General features: G+C 40.6%; 1 protein-coding gene across 1 annotated transcript in view; it reads left to right on the plus strand.

Moving 5' to 3' along the window:
* The window catches only part of LOC123979363 (neuronal PAS domain-containing protein 3), a 197,576-nt gene that overhangs the window by 123,137 nt on the left and 51,542 nt on the right, over positions 1–22,897 (plus strand). The window contains exon 5 of the mRNA XM_046063268.1: positions 9,481–9,661. Within this exon, the coding sequence (XP_045919224.1) occupies positions 9,481–9,661 (181 nt within the window). The remainder of the gene's footprint in view (positions 1–9,480; positions 9,662–22,897) is intronic.

Raw genomic sequence — 22,897 nt, forward strand, 5'->3', positions numbered from 1 at the left:
ATGTTGTATTGAAGAAGACTTGAAACTAGCGACTGAGACCATAAACTCATTATGAAAATGTTTACTGAAGTAATAAATCAGCTGAGAAGTAGAAACATTTCACCATTATTTCTAATGGAACCGGACTTCTTTTTGCAACCAGCGGACTCGCCCCCCTGCTGGACGTTACAGAGAATGCAGGTCAAAGTTCCGTCTGCATGGTTTCACTTTCAGACCCAGTGGTTGCTGCTGAGATTAAAGAAATAACATTTGACAACCACTCGTCACATCACTACAACTCTGAAATGGCCAATGGTGCGCGCCAAGAGCTGCAAAGCAACTGCAGGAAGTTGAGTTTCTGATGACATTTTTTTGTTTTCGTCTTTTTACTACTGTTTTTGTTCTGGCCAGTGAGTTGCTAGTTCAACAGTCCCAACATTATTTTTTACTGGCCCCCCACCATCGGACCACCGTTATTGTCGAGCCCTGTTTTAAGTAACGTACGTGAGTGAACGTACATAACAGAAGTCACGTCGGGTACGTAACATAACTTGCGATCTTTTCTCAGGGTTAGCTGTTTGATCCCCAGCTGTACTTATCAACATGTTGGCTAGCATTGTAGCGCGCTGCCATCAGTGTGTGAGTGGCAAACTGTAAAGCGCTAAATGCAGCCATAACGTTTACCCTGGTTATAGGTAGAATAAATAAACCTTCACAGTTAAGGGCAACCACCTTTTGAGCAGCATGCATCAAAAAACGCAACCTTTGTTTTCCATGTAAAAAGCTGAATAGTCTCACAAGCACCCTGAGTTTTGTTTATATTGCATTAGTTCACACATATATAAACACTTCGTACAGTCCATGGCGTAATACAATTTGGATTGTGCATGTCTAGCCTGTTCTCATTCCCACGGAGTCAAATACCTACGCTTTGGCATGTCCTTCGGCATCTGGGGTCAACGTGTATGGCGTCCTTTAGCGCAATAGCTCAAAGCACCCGGGGAGGCACTTTTAGCAGCATTGTTCAATGCTAAAAGAAAGTATTAGTAACAGAAAAGTCCAAGTAAAGAGGTGGTTGGGGTCGATGGACGGGTCAGACACTGGACTTTCTCCTAGGAGACCAGTTTACGTTCACGTCAACATTCTTTTTACTTAAGTTACGTAAGTTAACATACATGAGTAATGCTACTTAACGTGTCTAAGAAACGTAGTTATTTTAACCCAAACCATGATGTTTGACTAAACCTAACCTAACTGGACGTTTTGTTGTAACTGGACGTTGCAAAAACAACGCTAAAGGTTACCCAGGGCCGTTAAAGGCACAGCCAAGCGTCCATATGTGACGATACTAAATGAGAACGGGTTGGTGTGGATCCATAAAGTCTTAATTTATTTTTTAGCGCAGACACAGGTACTGTCTTGACGTGCATCATCACGGGTTTAACCTTTCGGGATATTTCTCTGTCCTATCCAGAAAAGCAGCGAGTAGTCTGTTACCTTCACTCCCTCTGATTGACAGCCATGACTAAATCTGATCCCAGCAATATGACGTCTGGATGTTTCAACTTGACTGAGTAGTGAGAAGAAGAGGCTGCATGTTTTGATGCACACTGCGTCAAACTGTGCATTGACTGCCAGGTGTTGATGGCCCTCTGCTGGTGTTTAACATGTCAGCCTCCACCCCACATAAAACTTGAAACAACAATCTGGTTATGACCTTCTTCTTCACTGTGCAGGCGACACGGCTACAATGTCAGAGCCACATTTATAAACAACATGGGCAGTGAATTAAACAGATTTTACACATTTAAACATTCAAAGCATAAACTAAATTTACTATAAATGATATATTAGTTCATCTCTCATATCTGTTCACCTCTCTCTCTCTCTCTCTCTCTCATCCAGATGATGTGATTGCTTTCAGTGTTCTGTGTTTTGTTTTGCCTAATAAATCACCATCTATCAGGGCCCGGCTGACACACACACACACACACACACACATAGTGGCAAACAGTTCATAATGGACCGTTCATTTGTCATCCTCTGAGCTGTTGACAAGGAAAGTGTCTTGGATATGGGTGTGTGTGTGTGTGTGTGTGTGTCTGTGTGTTTGTTTGTGTGTGTGTGTGTGTGTTCATGCTACTGACCTGACAATAGAGATTTGTCCCCATTCATCTGACCAATAACACACTAGTCCTGTCAACTGGAGGCTAGCTTGATCCTCACACACACACACACGTGTGCTATACTGTATGAACATTAAAGGGGCTATATTTAAGTTTTTGACTTGAATAAATCAAATTTTCATTGCCTTATTGTCAGTGGGCTCAAAACTCACTTAGAAATGAAGCACGCGCCTGTTTTCTCCGTTGCTTGCATCAGCCACTATTCTGCTTTTAATGTGAGGTCTCCGGGTCGGATTCAGCCCTGTGCGCGCTCCCGAGCCTCTCTCGTACTACAGACATGCAGTCCACTAACACCATAAAACAACCGGCTCACAGCAAAACACGGGCTCCTTCCAGTTATTCCCCCAAGTTTCATGTTTCTAGCTCATTCCAGCTCATGGGAACATACAAACATAGATAGTTCTACTGCTACGCGGTTTGAAGCCTAATAAGGTTTCTATTAAAATCAAGTGATATAAAAGTCCAATCTTGACCTTCTGAATAGTAGTAACAAAATATCACCTTTCCACTCACCTTCACCTTGTAAGTTACTTTGTGATATTACATTTTGAAAGTATTTTTAGGTATTAGAGCAGATAGCTGCTTATTTACCGTTATCAAAAAATACAACCCTCAAGTGCAGAAAATGAAGATTTCAGGATCTGAAATGTTGATTTTGTTCATCATTTAAATAGGAAAAGAAGTTACTCTGCAAAGTTTTTTGCTCGTGTCCGTCGTTTCTCCTCGGGTCTAACCGACGCCCCATGAATGATTAACAGCAGAGTAATTATGCACTATCAAACTTGGAATATTACCCCACTTAGCTAATGTTTAATGCTGTAATTAATTCTGAACCCTGCGAGCCAACATCAATTTATTTGATTAGTACTTTGCAAAGTCACACGGAGGTTTTTTACTGTTTTGAGGTGTGTGTGTGTGTGTGAGGGGAATTTTCCATCCGTTATTTGTGTGTGTGTGTGGCTTTAAAACGTTTCCATATTAATTAAAGTGTGATCCAGAGAGTGAGAAGCTGATTAATGGGAATTCAACGCTTCAGTTTTCATGTCTTTTATTTGCTGTTTTTTGTTTTTCGGGGCTTTGTTGTTGTTTCCCTCACAATAAGACAAAAGAGGTTTCTGTTTTTCTTTCACTCATTCTGAGCAGGAGGCTCATATAACTTACCTTACTCTTACTAACCTGTAGAGGTGTGCATTAACATGAATGAACAAATCTTTAACACAAAGTCGTCAAGCTGAACATCCACAGAAACAATCATTATGTGATAGCAAATGGTGGTTGCTGGCGTTATTCGCAGTGTTTACTTAGGCCTGGCTTTGTGATTGTGACATTGCAATTGAAGTTGTGATGGTTTGGGGTGTTTTGTGGCGATTAAATTGTAGGAATAGGTAAAAACTGCAAACTTTAGAATTATAGTTGAATTATTAAATCTTGGAGGGACCGAACAGGGTCTGAGAGTGAAGACTGTCAGGAGAAGGGCTGAGACGAGGAAGCACAAGGAATTTTAGGCATTTGAGCAGAAAACAAATGCAATTCTTTCTTGTGAGGACTGTCTCGTTATGAACCAGGATGTTACTGTCATTTAGGGTACAGAGAGGGGTGAAGAATTTAATATTGTTTCCAGAGCGGTAGGGTCGGGCGATGTCTACATTGAAACATCGGGATGGACGATGTCATCGGGGGATAGCGGTCGTGTCATGTGCATGTGTTCACTGGCACAGACGTCGCGGTGGATATTTTACAAGCAGCAGTGAACACACAGGGTGCAGATGTTGGTTTCGGTTGTTTGATAGGCTGCGTCGTTAACAAGCCCACAGGCGGCTCAGCTGCTGCCGTGATAACGGATCGCGGGTGGAGAAATACAAATTCTGTGTCTTTCAGGCGACTTTGTAAAACCTACTGCTGATGGAGAAAGAGGGAGTAGACGGAGAGAGGTGGGGCAAGCCGGTGTGTTTAACTGAGGTGGAGGCCTCTTGTGTGCGCTGAGATGCTTCCAGTGGACTTTGACGCCGGGCTGTGGACGCATCAAAACCGTGGCGCAGCCGTAATGTACCGTAGTCGGGAGTCAGTGGATTCCTGGCGGTAGTTTCGGTTTCAGTTTGTACCTCAGATGAAGCGCACTGCACTTGTCTCATTCAGTACGGTCTGAATGGGAGCACAGCAGAGTAAAAGTCAGGTAGACTGTTAAAAAATAATTCTCATTAAATAACGATGTTAATCTCATAACGTGACGTGTTTTTCTGGACATGTCGGAGAACACGGATATGTGGGGGAGATTCTGAATGTGCAGAAAGTTTTGAACATGAACAGAAGACCTATAAAGCTGTTAAAGTCAGTTACTGAATTAAAATTAAATCATTTATTATTGAGGTAAAAAGTAGAGCTGCAACGATTAATCGATTAGTCGATCGAAAGAAAATTAATCGACAGCTATTTTGATAATCGATTAATTGTTTCAGTCATTTTTAAAGCAAAAATGTTGAACATTTTGCTTGTTTTGTCGTCTTAAATGCAAGGATTGCTGCTATTTTTGTCATTTATGAAAGTAAATGAAGAGTCTTTGGGTTGTGGACCGTTGGTTGAACAAAAGAAGCAAATGTCACTGTGTGCGTTGGAAAATTTTCATAATTTTTCACAATTTCTTGACATTTCATAGACCAAACGACTAGTTGAGTAATCCTGAAAATAGTCGGCAGGTTAGTCCATAATGAAAATAATTGAACAGTTAACGTTTAACAGATAACTTTACAGTTTTGTTTTTAAGTCTTTTTGTTTGAATTGAGCAAAATATATATTATTTATTTTATCTATTTATTATTTATTATGTCACCAACAACAATAGGATAATGTAATTACAGCTGACAGGAGCCTCCTCCATCACACGCAGACAAATCCTAAAATATGGAAAACAGACTGATAAGAGAGGAAGGACAGATATAAACACACACACTGGCTTAAAATTTTGTCACATCCACAAAGCATACACACACTCTCACTCTCACTCTCTCTCTCTCTCTCTCTCTCTCTCTCTCTCTGTCTCTCTCTGTCTCTCTCTCTCTGTGGACATGGTTATCACCGTCATTCTTATTGTCTTATGTCACGCGATGTCCTTGTCTCCAAGGGCGAGTGAAGCGATAAAGCCAGCGTGTCTGTTGTGTTTTAATAAGTTTTATCTGAAGACTCTTAACAGACAAACAACGTCAAAACTGAACAACCTGAGTGGAGTGTTGAGTTTTCCACGTGGAGGTCATCAGGGCTCTTTTCAGCTACACATATCAACACCGTGTTGGTGCTTTAATTGTCCTCATTGTTATTCCTCTATCAATTATATGAAATTGGTTGTTGTTGTTGTGGTAAAGGGAAGGTTCAACACACACTTTAATTGTTGATTGCACAGAAACATTGCCTCGCTCAAGGTTGCTTTGAGGTACACTATATGAAGTAAAACTATATAAATATTTGACAAGGCTGGAACCTTAGGTGTGTCCTGTCTCTGTATCATGCATTTTGTCTGCTGTCCCCGTAAAGACAGAAGCATCTGGGGAAAGAAAAAAACATTATAATGGTATTAAATCACTTGGCCAACCTCTGTGTAAAAGACTGGAAGGATAACATGATGTATAGTGGTTGTGGTTGCCAAAGTTTCTGGCTGATTAAAAACCTCAGGTTGCCGTACATCCTCAACACGTGTTTTGGTCACTGTGTGTATTTGCCAAGTCAACATCTTGCACTTTGCCATGGAGGCATCTGTGCAGGAATATACTGTCAGATGTTGGCATGTGTCAGCTTTGTCACATTTGGCGTTTAAATCGTTTTTTAACGGACATTCAGATTGAGCACAATGTGAATGTCTTGACTCACATTAGGTGTTCAAAGTATAAAACAGCCCATGACGGTAAAGATGTTGTAGCAAGCAAACAGCAGACATTGAGTCATTTAGACATTTATTCATGTAAATGCAAATGCTCCGTATTTGTATTGCGCCTTTCGACCACTCAAAACGCTTTTACATCTGCATTCACCATTCACACACATTCATTCACTGAGCCAAAGTGCTCAAACAGAAACTAACATTCACACACATTCATACACTGGTGGAACAGCCACTTGGGGTTCAGTATCTTGCCATGCAGCTTGGAGGAACAACCCGCTCTACCTCCTGAGCCACAGTCACCCATTCATCAATGACTGAACTCTAAAGTAGGGCTTGGCAATAAATCAGTAATGATAATTATCGCAATGTAATTTTCCTCAATAACAATATAACAAATGTCCAATATATCGTCAATAAATTAACTTGAATCACAAATCAATAAGCACTTAATTTTTCTATTAAGATGTTCATTTTGTTGAGAAAAATGGACTGAAAAAGGATTTTACTTCATTACTCAAGCATATTTATATATGCATATGTATAAATATGTATCTGTATATGTCAGAGGTAGCACGCCTCTGGAGCAACGAGGGGTTAAGTGTCTTCTTGTCTCTCACAAAAGACATTTGTCTTATCCACTGCACCATCACCCCCTCCACCTCTTCCCCATATTTAAGAGATCCACTGTTAGGCAAGTGTTTCTGACCATGAAGAAAAACGTTTAAAACCACAATTAACCATCTGATTTCTTAAAAAAGCAAAAATCTGCCTTTTTACCTTGAAATAAATAATGATTTGACGTTTATCGTGATAATTATCGACATCGAACGGTGTAAAATATTTTATTGCCATAAAATTTTTGCCCGTATTGTCCAGCCCTTCTCTAAAGCCTTTCAATAGTGTAAGTATTCACGAAAGGTTAAAACCAAGGGCAACTGGACTTGATTAAAGTTACTTGATGTTTCGACTCTCATCCAAGAAGCTTCTTCAGTTCTGACTGGCTGGTCAGGAGTCATTTAATGTCTTTGGGGTCGTTATCAAGGTGATGGATAACACTTGGTTCTTTCAAACCATATCCGTCCTCCTGGTCCATAATATGTACCTTATTGTCCTCAATGTATGTAAACTGCTGAGCCTAGACTTGAGGAGTTGGCCCTTTTGTGTTGAACCCTGCATTTCTATAGTGGTTGTTCAGTTTCTCCAATATGACCCAATTGGGTTTTAAAAAAAGGGATCTGGTTTTTGCTGAATGAATGAATGACTGGGAGTCAACTGAAGAAGCCTCTTGGATTAGAGGGCAAAACCTCTTCAAGTATCTTCAGGCAACTCCAGTTGCCCTTGATTGTAACCATCCTTGGATAACTATGACCTGAATCTTCACAGACTACGCTAATTAATTTACTGTGTTTTCATCGCTGTCAATTTCACACACTTCAACTGCTTTCACCCTTTACATTAAAGGACATTTGAGCAGAGTTTTATTCTTAAACCGACAGTTGAACTACTTTAAGGTTTTACACTCATGAACTGCTTTCAGCTCTTGCACCTCAACTGAAATTTCACCACTTTTATTGCTTACGCCAACTGACGTTTCGGCTGCATTCATCTTTTACTAATCAACAGAGGATTTAACCGCTTTCATCTTTTACTCGTCAACTGACAATCCCACTGCTTTCATCTCTTAATCTAAACTAGTGCTTAATTTGCTTACACTTGAGCTGACACTTCCAGCTCAAATTATCGCTTGCACTTCAGTTTCAACTCTTTCCAGTGCTTCAACTTATACTTTAACATCACATAGCGCCGACACTTAAATGGATACTTATACTTTATTCAGGGCTTAGACTAAAGGACAACACACACATTACACGCATCAACTGATGTGACGCTCCTTCACTCATTACTGAATTTCAACTTCTTTCAGCATTTTGCTAACAAGTGGAACTTGTGCCATTAGTCTCACTGAAATAGTTGGAGCATGACTGGTCTGTGCACTTAAGACTGGTACATATTAGTCTTCAGTAATGAGCTTTTCCCCGGTCTACTGTATGATAATTCTTTTAAAGTGTTGCAGTAACTGTCTGAATGTCTAATTCCATCTCTGCATCATTCTGTGTGTAATTAGCTTCACCAGTGACTTTATGTAAAATAGTTGTGCCAAGTTTTAATTGATTAAAAGTCGGCGTGTTATTTCGAGGAAGAACAATGTAGATCCAATTAGCACTGTAACGTGTAAACATGAACACTAACTCCCATGGTGCACCAGGGTCTGCAGGCCTGTGTGTGTGTGTGATTCAGTGATCGCTCTCATTTCTTAATCATCACTTTCTGCTCCAGATGAGAATTTATGAGGGGACTAAATTGCCTTAAAGGGATTTCTTATTAAAGGGATTACACCCATGTAATCCCCTTAGTCCCAGTGGACCCCCAAAAAGCTGAACACACGCACACACACACACACTTGTATAGCACATAACCAGATTAGCGTGTGGAAATAAATATGCACAATGTGTTTGTTACCAATGAAAACACACGCGTTAAACCGTAGAGCACATCTGTGACATGATCCCGTTAAAAAAGGTGCACTTAATTGTGAGTGTACTGTATGTGTTCAGTACACAAAAAGTTAAAGTGTTTGTGTGTATTTATAACCTTGACATCATGAATCTGTGCATTGGTGTGTTTGTGTGTAGTGTAACGCTGTGGTTTTGGCGCCGCTCTCTCGTCTCATCCTCAATTAACAAAGACAAATCCGCTTCTATCTCCACTAATGAGAGTCTTTAAGGTGAAGGGACTCTGTATTTATTTAATAATAAGAAGAAGCTTATTTATCCATTTCCATGAGAAAAAAAAAAGACGCTGCTGATTCGCTGAGGGATGGATTAGAGGAGGAGGAGAAAGAGCTGGAAAGAAAGGATGTGAACAAGCTGAATGGAGAACGTGAAAGAGACACGAGGAGCAGGACAAGCAGATTAATAGAGATGTATGGCGAAGAAGAAGCAGTGCTTACAAAAGAGGAAAAGCAAGAAGGAGGACAGAGTAAACTTGGAGGAGGAGAAAAAAATTGAGGTAGAAGAAGTAAGAAAAAGCAGTAAAAGAGAAAGAAATAGGGAGGAAGAAGAAATGGTAGACGGGAAGAGATGGAATAGGATGACACATTAGATGAGAAAGAGAGCCAAAAGAGAAGGATGAAGAGAAAGGAAATGAAGGAATGAAAATGAAGGAGGAGGTTAAAGATGAGAAGGTTGTAAATGAGAAGGAATCTGAAGAGATTGGCTGGAGATGAGAGAGTAAAGAATAACATCCCTTAACAATGCTGAGAACAGAAAAGCTACAAACACATGAATCTTCAGACAAACTAGGATGTTTTAACCATGATATGGCCGTACATGGTGTGAACAGTGACGTATTAGAAGATGAGCAACACTTTCTTTATTTCTGCAGGTGGAGCTGACTGGCAGCAGTGCGTTTGACTACATCCACCCTGGTGATCACGTGGAGATGGCAGAGCAGCTCGGCATGAAGCTTCCTCCCGGCAGAGGCATGTCTCTGTCCCAGGGAGCCGTCAACGAAGACGGGGCGTCCTCGGCTTCGTCGTCGTCTCACTCTGAGACGCCCGAACCAGGTAGGGTATGAGGGGAGGAGCCAAGGTGGGAAGTGCGGGGGAAATTTGTCTTTGTCCCACAAGGCATCATGACCAAATATGGGGCCTACACTTGTCGATATCAAAACACAAGACATGAAAGAAAGGATAATGGATAGAGGGAGTTGTTTCTGTCATCACAATCCAGAGAGATGTTTTGTTTTTTGTCAGACTATAAAAAATGAAGGCGAGAAAGAACATATAAGATGGAAGAGGAAAAACTAGGGGATAGGAAAAGCAGAAACAGGAGTAGAAAAGGACAGAAGAGAAAAGGAAGGAAGGGAAAAGAGCAAGATGGAGGAGAAAAATGGTCTCAGGAAAGACTGAACTGTAAAAGTGGAAGAAGGGATGAAATAAAAGGTCAAGTGAAGGGATGATAGAAGGAGAAGGTCAGGAGGGAGTGAAGGAGGGGTAAGTAGAAGGTGATGCATGGATACATACTGTATACAGAATACAGAGGTCCATCGCTGGATGTACATTTGAATACCCACAAGGCTGAAATGTCGCTTGTTGCCCAGAGCCATACAGTCAGAAATACCTTTTATGATCCCTCTCACCTTTGAGCCGCACATCAAGGATATCACAAGAACTGCCTTCTTACAGCTGCGTAACGTAGCCAAAATAAAATAAAACAAAGGTATTTGGGTTTCTTTCCAAGAGTTAGATGAGAAGATCGATATCACTCATGTCTGTCCGTTAAATAAGAAGCTAGAGCTAGCGGCTGATTAGCTTAGCTTAGCATAAAGACTGAAAGGAGCTAGTGCGCTTCAGAGCTGTTGGTTGGATTATCTGTTTTTTGTTTTTTTCCCCTCTTTCCAGTCTTTATGCTTAAGCTATGCTAGCAGCTTCATATATACTATATAGGGTGACCATAAGTCCTCTTATTTTCCCCGCACATGTCGTCTTTTTGGGACCTATAAAATACATCCAGACGGATTCTAAATTGCCCAAAATGTCGTGGATTCGGCTTTTGCTTTCTACGCTCGGCGTCCCTCATGCGTGCCTCTTAATAACAACTCTGCTATAAACTGGGAAAGGACACATTCCTCATTGGAATTATTTGCTTTTGCCTTCTTCTATCCCTCCATCCTTTTATCCCGCCATCCTCTCCTGCACCACATGTTCAAGACTTTTTACCTTCCAAATGGTTTTCATTGTGCTTCACTCTCTCTTTCTCTTTCTCATGCTGATGATAATTTAAGTATTAGGGGAAAATCCATTTATAAATTAAACAAAATGACTTGATATCCATCGAGTCCCTTAGTTCATCAGCCTGTTCAAACAAGGAGGGGAGATTGGCTTCGCGGCGGCCGGGGTCTTCGGAGACGGCGCGGTAATTAGATCTGCTGCGGATTTATTCTTGGCTGATTGGTGCTGGTGATGGGTGAGGTGGGGCTTTAAATTAATTGGAGTTCCAGATTTGAGGTTTTTGTTCTTTTTTTCCCCCTCTTTTGACTTTCTGCAAACCTCTAACCGAGCCTCCCCATGCACCAAACTAGAGATGGAAAGGATGAGAGGACATATATGTAGTCGTCAATGTCAATTTGTCTGCAGAGAAAGAAAAGAAATGGAGAAGATCTAAAACATGGCTGGGTGTTTCCCAGTGCTAATTTGCCCCAAAGATAGAAAGATATGAAGACATTGAAGAAGAAAAAAGAGCGACAGGGTTTCATATGAAAGTCTCAGTGATTCCCAAAGTTAATTTGACCAGAGAGAGAAAAAGAGCGAGAGAAAGGAGGAGGGGATGAGGACAAAAGTGTTTGTTCTCCCATGTTAATTTGTCTAGAGAGAGAGATGGAAAGAAAGAGAAAGAGAGGCAAGGGATGTAGGGACGTGTTTGAATGTGCATGAGTGCTTAGCATTGTTAATTTGTCCAAAGAAAGAGAGGGAGGGAAGGGAGGGAGAGGTTTCAGACGGACATGTATGAATTTGAAGGAGTGATCCCAAATGATAATGTGTCCAGAAGGATTAGGATTCATGTATGTGTTCTTTAATGTTAATTTGTCTGGAGGAAGAGAGAGGAGGAGGAGGAGGAGGAGGAGGGGCCAGCAGGAGGTATGAATTTGTATGAGTGTTTCCCAGGAGGAGGTGGGGCTTATATCAGGTGTCCAGGGTAACAGGCCTGTTCATTTCTCTCACAGACGATGTGAGGTGAGTGTTTAAACTCTTGGAAGGACATGAAACTCTTTTGATTGAATCGTCAATACAATGAGATACTGGAGAACAACGGGTGTCTTGTTTTCCCCTGATCGCCTTTCCTTCGTATCCTCTGTTGTTCTCCGTACAGACTGAAAACAGCCCTGCATTGTTAAAAACGCAGGGGTCTGCGGTGTGTGCGGCGTGTCGTTTCAGGTGTGGGTGAAACAATGACATTATGTCCAGGAAGTCCGCAACACTGCACAGCAGTTTATAATATTATGAGGAAAGATAGAACTGCCGTGGAAAGGCAGTAATAATTTTACTTGCGAGGTAAACGGTTGAATTATGGCGTGATCTCCAACGTATGATTGCCTGTATTCGATTGGACAGCTCTCTCAAATACAACAGAGATATAGAGTCCCATTAAAGAAATTAAACATTATGATGCCACCTTAGACAGTCTGCCAGCCGCTGAAACTGAACATCCTCTCATCGCCTCACCAGTATTGGCTGAACCCACAGCTTTCTCTTTCCCTTGTTGAGAAGCTTGAAGAGCAAAATATAATATCTGGTGCTTGGAAAATTGCTGACCAGGTGCACCAAAAGAAAACAAAATACTAGAAGAAGAACTGTGTCTTAGACTTCGTGTAAACTTCGTGTCTTTGTAAGTTTTACTTCCTGGTATATTTTGGAGTTGTCTGTTTGGTGTCTGGCTGTATTCGGAACCGCCTACCGCATACTACTGGCAACCACATTATAACCAAATTATATTAAACATACGCTGCATTATTGGCTATTTGCCCTCATGTTGTGTTGAAGAAGACTTGAAACTAGCGACTGGGACCATGAACTCATTATGAAAGTGTTTACTGAGGTAATAAATCAGATGAGAAGTAGCAACATTCGATCGGGCCAGTGAGTTGCTAGTTCAACTGTCCCGACGTTGCTTTTTATTGGCCCCGGGCCATCGGCCACCGTTATTGTCGAGCCCTGCGTTCTTAACCTTTCTGGCAGCCCGACGCCATTTTGAGGTTGAAAATATTTTGCTATTGCATTCACAACTATAGTCTGTTTAGTTATTTTTAAGTTGTTTTTTATTAAATTTTTTGTGTCTATAGTGGCATTCTCGCGACCCCCCAGGTTAAGAACCACTGATTTAGAGTAATGAAAATAATAAAGCAATAAGAGTCCCCTTTCAAACTACTTCTGTTTATTTTTTATTTTTTATTTAAAGTGCTTCTAAGTTTCAGTAGCCTGTCAATAATGAGCCAGATATCTCTTGTATTAATTTAAAACATGGTCAACGGCGGTCTGAGTGGTATTAGGACCAGACGGCTCCGTGAGCTGACGTTATGCCTCATCAGCACGTACTACTAGTGGAGTAGGCGGTTCAGTCAGATTATGTGTCACACCTGTGTTCACTTAGCCTATATAGGTTTCCTTAGTTCTTGTCGGTTTGTGAAATTCATGTTGTCTAGTGTGTCCCGTGTTTGCGGACTACCCTGTGATATTGTGAATGTCGTATTTTGGTTCCCCCCCTGCTCTGTTCTTTTTGTACTAATGCTTTTCGTTTAATTTTGGATTTTGCCAAGTGTCTGCATCCGGGCCCAATTACCTGCTTCTTGTTTCTGAGCTTTACAGCTTCCTGTAACACACAGCAACTTGTCAGATGACGCTGCATTATGTTGCTGCACACGTTGAACCAGGTGAAACTGGGCAAATCTGATCTGTGGTCTGTTGCAGGAACTTTCTGCATTGGCATCCCTGCTGCATCAACACAGCGGGCCCATTTAAATAAATTAGGAAAATGCACCGGCCTATGCGTAAAGTTTAGAGTTTTAAATTTCCCCAATGGTTACACCAGTGAACTATACAAAAGGACAATTTTTGAAATTATTATAAACCCATGGCTGTATGCTGGGTTTTGTTTGTTAGTTTATCTGTTGTTTTTGAACATTAAATTCACGGCAGCCTCCACTCCAGACGATGAGTAATGCATTTCCACAGGCGCCTTCGTCATTAGTTTTCATTCCAGTCGATACCTGGCGAACACCACGCCTGCTAACGTGTCGGGCTGAGCTTTTCCATTTGTTTACATCGCCTTTTCCTCCTCCTCCTCCTCCTCCTCCACCTTTGTCTCTTCCTCCTTGAAGCGTCTTTGTTTCTTTCGTCCTCCCTCACCAGTATTCCTCCGTTCATCACCTGCCTCTTCCTGCGAGCACAGGGGAGTATCCGATCGATCACTGCTGACTTTGTTTCTCTGTGAAGTTTCACACTCCGGGCAGTACTTCATCCTTCCATATGCTAATGGTTTGTACTGGGGCGGTTTTACGGCTGGCTGTTTGTGTTTTTCTAACTTTATCAGGAGGTCATGTAGTCATTTACTGGAATGGATTGCATATATATCTATCTATCTATCATATTGTATTATTACCAGTACAACCAATTTAACTAATTTAAAGGGGACTATAAATTGTTGATATGTGATTTTACTTGTTGACCGAGTTCTAGAAATATGGAACAAAAGAGAAGTTAGCCGTGCAGAAGTTAGCAGTGGAGGTAACCATCTTAGTATAATGGATAAACGCTTCCATGTCAAAATAACAGGAGTTGTCTTTGTTCTTTCCGTTTTGCATGAGTGCCGCAAATGATATTCTAGCTTTTAGCCTCGGATGTAACTTGGATGTACCAGGCAGGGTGACATTAGCAGCTTTAGTTAGTGCAGAAATACAATTAAATCCGTGACTTTTGCTCTTGTGTTTTTGGTTTTGGAAACACGGCTAAACTTTTATATTGAGTATAACTCTTACTAGTTCCCCATGCACCCTAGTTCAGCATGTTGAGAAATCCAAAGCTTGGCTGACCTGTTGCATATCTCATTGGGCTAGGTCTTGAGTGAACTGTCCTGTATGATAAACTCCACACATCAGGGACTCCAGGCAGCTTAAAACATGCAAAAACCCGCTTCATTTTCACATAAAGTTCATCGGTCTCAATTGCTAAAAAGTTAATAACTGAGGCTTACCTCGCTCGCTGCTCTGTCGTAATATATCAGACAGCTGACCCCATCGTTTTAATTACAGTCACGCTCATGAAAGTATTAAAATTGGAGTTAAAATATGAGATGACCTTGGGAAGAGAGAGATCTTCCTTTGAAGCTGTGTGCTGCTTTCAACGCCCTCTTGCACTTACAGAAAGTCATCTTTAAAAGCACATGACGCAATTTGACTAATATCAGTCAAACTGAGGCTGAGAGGCTCCCCGTCTCAAACTGTTCTGAAGGGTGAGTGGTTGGAAATTATAACTCATAAGTGTAATTCAGAGTCTCCCTGAGAGGAGGAAAAACTCACTTTAGTGTCTTCATTACATATCATCAGTTCAGGGTCATAGGAACATTTATGTTCCATCTGCTGACTGAAGACCTTTTAACCTCCTCGCTGGAGATGACTCATATTTTTGATCGTAAAACTTACTTTTAAACTGATACACAGATTCTCTGACTTGCGTTCTTTAAAAAACAAAAGTTGTTGCAATATCGTTGATTTTGGTTTTAGGTAAGTACGTATATATTTAAGTAAAAGTCATAATGTAAAGGTGAATTGCGGGAACACGAGTCTTCATGTCTCTCAGATACAACAGAGATATAGAGTCCTATTAAAGAAATTAAACATTATGATGCCACCTTAGACAGTCTGCCAGCCGCTGAAACTGAACATCCTCTCATCGCCTCACCAGTATTGGCTGAACCCACAGCTTTCTCTTTCCCTTGTTGAGAAGCTTGAAGAGCAAAATATAATATCTGGTGCTTGGAAAATTGCTGACCAGGTGCACCAAAAGAAAACAAAATACAAGAAGAAGAACTGTGTCTTAGACTTCATGTAAACAAACAGAATTTTGATTTGAACTGGTCCTGGAAACAGCTTTTACATGAATTTCCCATCTGTTGATGTTTAGTCAACTTTAGTTGTCAGAGATGTGTCATCATGTTGTTAAAACGTTTTTCATACAACAATAAACTACAACTAAAATACAGTTCCCCTCGTTAAAAAGCCAACATCTCTAATTATCCATTACATCGAGCCATGTAAACAAAGATTCTCATTAACTTTACCTGATATCCAGTCCGTCCTCACCAGGAAAAACGGCCATATAGGTTGATCATGCAGCAATAATTACGACCCAAATTTACTTTTTTTGTTAAGCCATGACCACTAGTACCACAAGAAGTCAGAGGATGTAGTATAAACAGCAGCAAAGTCCATGTGATGAGGTGGTTGGATAAGTCAAGTAAACTCAGGACTTGACATGTTTTAAGTTAAATAACATTTTGTAGATTTATGTCACATGACTTACTTTATGTGCTAAGTTGAATCCAAACTACAATCTTTTCCTAAGCCTAACCAAACAACGTCATTTTTTTTTTTTACATTCCCCATTTATTAAACATCATGTGACTTAAGTAACGTGCTGAAGGGCCTGTAAGGCTGTCGCTGGACTGGTACTTGCCAGTGCTCATACATATTGTATATTGAATTACATTAGTTTTATTATTTTAGGATGCCTAACAGCATCAGGCAAAGCGACTGCCAATGAAAACTAGCCTGTGGCTAACTCTGGTACATTTAGTTTTTTGTTTGAGTATTGATCACTGCACATTGTCCCTTCTCAAATAAACAATTAATAAATAATATAAACCTGTTTTGTCGTTTAGGTGTAAGTACATGTTGTGATATCAGAACCCATGCAGTAAAAAGGTATTCCTCTAGTATAGTAAGTAAGCCGGTAAATAGTTTGAGAGCACAACCCACCGTTGTGACAGACCTGACGGAATGGTTTTAAAAACTCGTTTGATTATTGACATGTTCAAAATATCATTAATATTTTTGGAGAGACAGGCGTTGAACCGAATTTGACACTTAAAATATCAGCCTTCGTTTGTATGTCTCCAGAGAATACAGCGCTTTTCTTGAATGACTGTTCTTGAGTGACAGAGGCTCCATAGATCCATCACCGAGAGAATTTGGTTCTTTTTTTTTTTTCATTTAGAGTCTAAAATATCTGAAGTCAAAGTGATTTTTGAAGACACCAAGAGGGCGAGATTTCAAAAGCCTTCCTCAAGACGTCATGACCACACAATGATGACACCTTTTGACAGAAAAATGACAGGGGAAATTATGAGTTTTTACATCCCTCATGTTCTTTGTGCCATTGACATTCTTTGTCCCTTAGAATCTAAACTCAAGCTTTGTTCTTTGCTGCTCTAATGATGCGTTTTGCCTTTGGGCTTCAATACAGTTCAGACTGTCTTTGCCTAAACAAATGTTCAGAACAAAAAAAAAAAAAAACAGACTTGATGAAAACATTTCTCGGTATTTCTGTCCTTTCTTGCACAATTTCTCCAACTTTTCCCAAGTTAAACTTTAGTTATGGTATTTGACTTTAAGGGGCAAGCCAGTACCTGCAGTGGTTTGCCTTTGAACAATCTGCCTGCTGTCTGCTCTTAATTTCATTCACATTCACGCCATCAAACAGAAAAGCTTGCAGTTAATTGGGTATTTATTTCAATTTTCTCTCATCAGAGAAAAAAATTAGTTAGAAAAACACCCAAATTTCAGAGTCCTTCTGGAAGGAACAGTAATTCTGCCCTCCACGAAAACACCATAAGTTCTCCATTATTAGCTCCTTGCCGTCTAATTGTCCGCGGCGTCCCCTTATTTCAACATCATAAGTCTTTGATTATTGTTGCTAATTACGCTATTAGTACAATGGAGGGGAATAATTCGTCATAATCGCTAAGATTTATCATAATTACTAAGTTTACAGTCACCTACGTTTAATGTCATTTATAGCGGCCATCAGCAGCAGCTCCCACCCAAGGACAAACTAACTGTGTGTGTGTGGATTCGGTGGTGAAGCGTGTTTGTATTTGCATTTGAAATGTCACTTGGACTCCAGGACAGAAGGCAAAGGTCAAATCTGGCAGAAAACACACACACACCAATCTCTTGTAGTACACGCTCCAGTCTTCTTCTTTCACCTCTTTCTTCAATCCTCCTTTCATTAAATCATTGTATTAAACTCAAATTACTGTCAACTTCTGAATCTAGTAGGGACCTCGAGTCTCTAGTCCTAACTATTTTTTAAATAAGTCTAAAGGACTGCAGCCTGTGCGCAAACCTGGCGCACGCCTCTCAAACTCAACTTGCTGCGATCTGCAGCTGTGCTGACTCCTTGTTGATGACTGGCTCATTGCTCTGTGTGACCCCAGATCACTTTCTTTCCACCGCTTTCCAAAACACACCAGGAATCAGATAACCAGCAACACGTGGAGGGTTAGCGTGCAGCCGAACTCAGGATTTTCTCTCACAGTCTCAAAGTGCGGCAACAAAAAGAGGTTCAGTCTTTTTGTCAGACCTGCTAAATGATTTCCATACAGCAGATCCTCTAAACTCCACACTCACTGGGAAAATTAGTCACAATGGATTTAGTAAAAGTGCTCAAATTAATTAAATCAGTGTCATGAGTGTTTTTTAAAGAAAAGCAATAAAACCACTTGAGGCAAACAAAGAACTTTTCTGAGGCGGAGGATTATTACTAAAGCAAAATGATCCGTTTGGTTAAGTTTTATTAAACTGCCGCCCGCTCTCTGCCGCTCTAAATGAAATCTTTAGAGTACACAATAGCCAATCACAGGCTATTATTATTAGAGTTTTCTAATTAGGCTTCTTAATGAGCACGGGGCTGTTTACAATGGGAACAGGAGCTGTTCAGATAATGGCAGCAGAGGACAGGGCGGCTCTGGACGACAAATAAACCGCTCCTCACTGCTATCTGTCTGTCACAGCGGCGATAACACAGAAACTTCTCAAGGTCCAAGACTCAACTTTTAATTTGTGGAGAGGCAGGGAGGGTGTGTGTGTGTGGGGAGGGGGGGAGTGTGTACTCAATCAAACTAAGTTTAAAGAGAAGGGCAGTGTGTTAAACATGATGAAGAGGTGTGTGTGTGTCTTTGTGGTGTATAATCACGTGTGTGTTTAAGATGTCATCCGAGGAAGGAGGGTACGAAAGAGAGAAAAGCAGGAAACATTTTAAAAGAAGATGTAATTGGATGTTAAAAAGAAAAGAAGGAAGGAAAGATGGAGTGATGTGAAACAGGAAGGAGGGGGAAAATGACGGCAGAGTGACAGAAAAGAAGAGAAACAAAAGGCAAACAAAGAAAAAAATGAATTGCAATTGTGGAAAGTAAATTTACTCAAGTGCTTTCTAAACCTGGGCTCTATTTTCACATATTTTGGTGTTGAAACGACGCGTCATTTCATTCTCAGATCTCGTGAGAGGTGAGTTGTTGCAGGAGGACGACTGCGGAAACATGAGTCAGAGTTGGAGAGACACAACAAACTCCTCTCTCTCGTTTCAGAGCGTGAATTGTCCTGAGCAAGACTTCAGTTTCCCGTTTTCAAAACAAAGGGTGTCACCGGGAGTCCCTCGTTCCATGGTGTTGTCAGACACCTGGTGTAACAGTCGGAGTCTGTCGGTGGCGCCAAATTGCCCCAAAGGAATACGTTGCAGCCACTGCAGCCGGTTAAGCTGCCAGCTGAAGCATCTACTGCACGGATTCCAAAACCTTTTATACCTACTAGTCATTTCGACACCAGTATGGTATGTATGTGAAAATAGGTTTAAAAATACCAAAATTATCCTTTAAGTAAAATTTTTAGGGACTTGTATTGCTACTTTTTAGCAATAATAAACAACAAAGAAATGATGATGTAATACTACTGGTGAAGATGAGACTTTATTGATCCCCAGGGCGGATCACAAGCTAACCAGCTGTATATAATGCCAATAATATATTAAACATTATTCTCAAATTGGCCATTCTGCATAATGCGTACTTCTACTTAAAGGTACTTTGTCACATACACATACATGTAGCGGGATTCATTTTCTGCATTTAACCCATCAGTGAAGGGAGCAGTGGGCGGCCACTGTACAGCGCCCGGGGACCAGCTCCAGATTTAAATGCAGTGTACAGGAGAACCTACCTAACATGTTTTTGATGGTGGGGATAACCGGAGCCCCCGGAGGAAACGTGAAGTTTCCACACAGAAAGGCCGGGGCGACCGGGGTTTGAACCCGGGATCTTCTTGCTGTGAAGCTGTGAATGGTTTCCACTAGGGCCCCTGTGCCGCCCATTTTATTTTTTTTGAAGGTACTTGAATGCAGGACTTTTGCTTGTGATGAAGTATTTCTACACTGTGGTATTAATTTACTTATGTACAAGATATGAAAACTTCTTCCACCACCGGTGAACTGAAGAATACAGTGGCCAAAGAAGGAAAAGGAGACTGAATGCATGAATTAATAAGGAGAAACTGAAAGAGTGAGTGCAAGTTAACTGAGGGGGAAAAGCAAATAAATAAAGAAAGAGACGAGTGGATGGAAGAAAGACTGAGGTTTCTTATATTAATGACGAAGAAGGGACCGAAGGAAATGAGAGAAACAAAGAAAGAATGAATCAATGAAGACAAAGTGAAAACGGAAAGATGGAAACAGTAACAGTGGAAGAAATGGAGGAAGAAAGATGGACTTCAAGAGAGAAAGAGATGAAGTAAGCAAGGACTGAGGTTTCAAGTGAAGACGATGGAAGGAAAGATTGTGAGAAATGAAGGAAGGATGGACAACAACAACAAAATGGAGGCAAATAAAACAGAAAAGAGAGAGAAACTGACCCAGAGTGTGAATGTCCTGGGGCTGAACTGCTGGTGGCAGACAGCACAGCAGGACGAGGTCAAAGGTCACAGTTCTACGGAAGCTGACTGGGGTCAGACACACACACACACAGCGCCGCAGTCTGCCTCGCAGCGATCTGTCTGGTCGCTCATCGCTGCCGTCGTGTGAAAACATCCCCACTCAACATGTGGAGGATTTTGACTGAATCGATTCTTGTGTGATTTTATGGTTCTTTAGATGTTTTATCATTAAACTAGAATGTGTTTAAATCCTGACAAACTGATTCGTTAAAACTTTTAAAACCACTTGGTAGAATCTATAACATTGATCTGTCTTTTCCTCTCTTAAAATAATACGCTGAGAACGGTCTTTGATGAGCTAATGCTGGGAAACTATCAAGTTCAGACATTTCTAGACAATTATTAGGCGCTTTATTTTTGCTCTACTCAATCATAAAACAGAGTTCAACAACTGCTGTGTAAGAAATGTACTAATGGTACTAATATTTTTATTTATTTATTCATTTGATTGGGACAGTACATGTTAATGAACAAACATGGAATACATGCATGTAAACATGTCGGATTGTAGCTACAAGCTAATTTCCATCCGTAGTCCCATATTAAATATGCCTTCTTAATATTAATATTAAAACATACTTTTAGGAGTGTAAAAGATTTTTCTACTAAACCCTATCAAGCAGCTGTACAAAAAGTGAGTGGAAGACGTATTCAGATGTTTTACTTAAAGGTTCGGTGTGTAATATTTAGGAAGATCTATTGACATAAATGCAGTATAACATACATAACTGTGTTTTCAGTGGTGTATAAAGACCTTACATAATGAACCCTAACTTTTTTTATTACCTTAGAATTAGCCGTTTTTTATCTACATACACCCCGAGTCCTCTTACATGGATGGACTGTGTTGCGCCGCCATGTCTCTACAGTAGCCCACAAGGCTCTTCAGAGAGCGTTTCGTCACCATGTTGACTTCGTACAAAGAAGAAGAACAAGTAACGTTAGTAGTAGTAGTCATCTGGTTAATTGGAAGTAATTAGTTTGCTGTCCATGTAGAGTGAACACATCTCTGTAGTAGCATCCATGTTGATTCCACATTTTGACTTAAGATCACATGAACACACTCTGAAGTCGGAAGAACAACTTCACAACTCTGGAAATGGGATCATCCGAGGAGCACATGAACCATGAGCATTGGTTGCAGTTCAAAACCTTCACCACTAGATGCCACTAAATCTTACACAAGGTTCAGTGTGTAAGATTTAGTGGCATCTAGTGGTGAGGGTTGTGAATTGCAACCATCGGTCCAGTCTACCACTGCCCCCTAAACTTTCAAAGAGCGTAGGACAGCTACGGTGGCTGACACAGTCTCTTCTGAGACAGCAGAGAGTGGCCAGTCAAGAAATGAGGTTTCTTTAGGTATATTTATTAAGAAATTATATTTACTTAATTAATAAGTAAAACCATATGTTATTGTGACCCAGCAATAATATCTGGCCCGCTGCCAGATTATGGTGCTTTGATAGCAGCTAAAAATATAAAAAAATAAATACTTTGATCGCAGTGCTGAAATAGATCACAGTCATGGCAGCAACAGTTACTCACATAATCACTTCCTCTTTGGTGGTTTTGCCTACAAAATAAAGGGCAGAGGGAGCTTGTTTACTGTAATGCAGTATTAGAGTTGAACTGAGCTTTTACTTTATTCTAAAATTCTGAATGACATTTAAAGAGTCTGTAGCCGGCTTGACACACCTCTGAAAGAGCCGTCAGAAAACGTGATTCCCCTAAATGTCCTCTGCCTGGAGATACTGGGGAAATGAAAAGGCGTCCGTAGGTTGATGGATGAGGATCAAACACCGAAAGAAATACAGTGCAGCACATGCCGTGATCTGAGAAACATTCGCTGCAGAATCCATTTGTTGAATAGAGGGGAAAAAAAGGTCGTCTTGAGGTGGGATCAACCACTCAACCCTTGGGTTACAACTCCTGCACTTTACCAACTGATCTAACTGAACAACATGTTGATGTAAGTCAGTATTATGGCTCATATTCTCATCCACCATCTAATGGTTGAAAATATTGCTCCGATGCTAAATTATTTGCCGACCCCTGCATTATATTACTACTTCTTCTAACGTACATATTAAACATAGTGATGAGAGTCTGCTACTGTAGAAACATGACAACATAACATGGCGACGTTCATGAAAGGGGGAACCCGCGGTTTTGTAGATATAAATGGCTCATTCTGAGGTAATAAAAACATAATGGTTTATTATGTAAGGTCTTTATACACCACTTAAAAACATAGTTATGGATCCTT

This window comes from Micropterus dolomieu, linkage group LG11 (genome assembly GCF_021292245.1).
Source record: "Micropterus dolomieu isolate WLL.071019.BEF.003 ecotype Adirondacks linkage group LG11, ASM2129224v1, whole genome shotgun sequence".
Classification (NCBI taxonomy): domain Eukaryota; kingdom Metazoa; phylum Chordata; class Actinopteri; order Centrarchiformes; family Centrarchidae; genus Micropterus; species Micropterus dolomieu.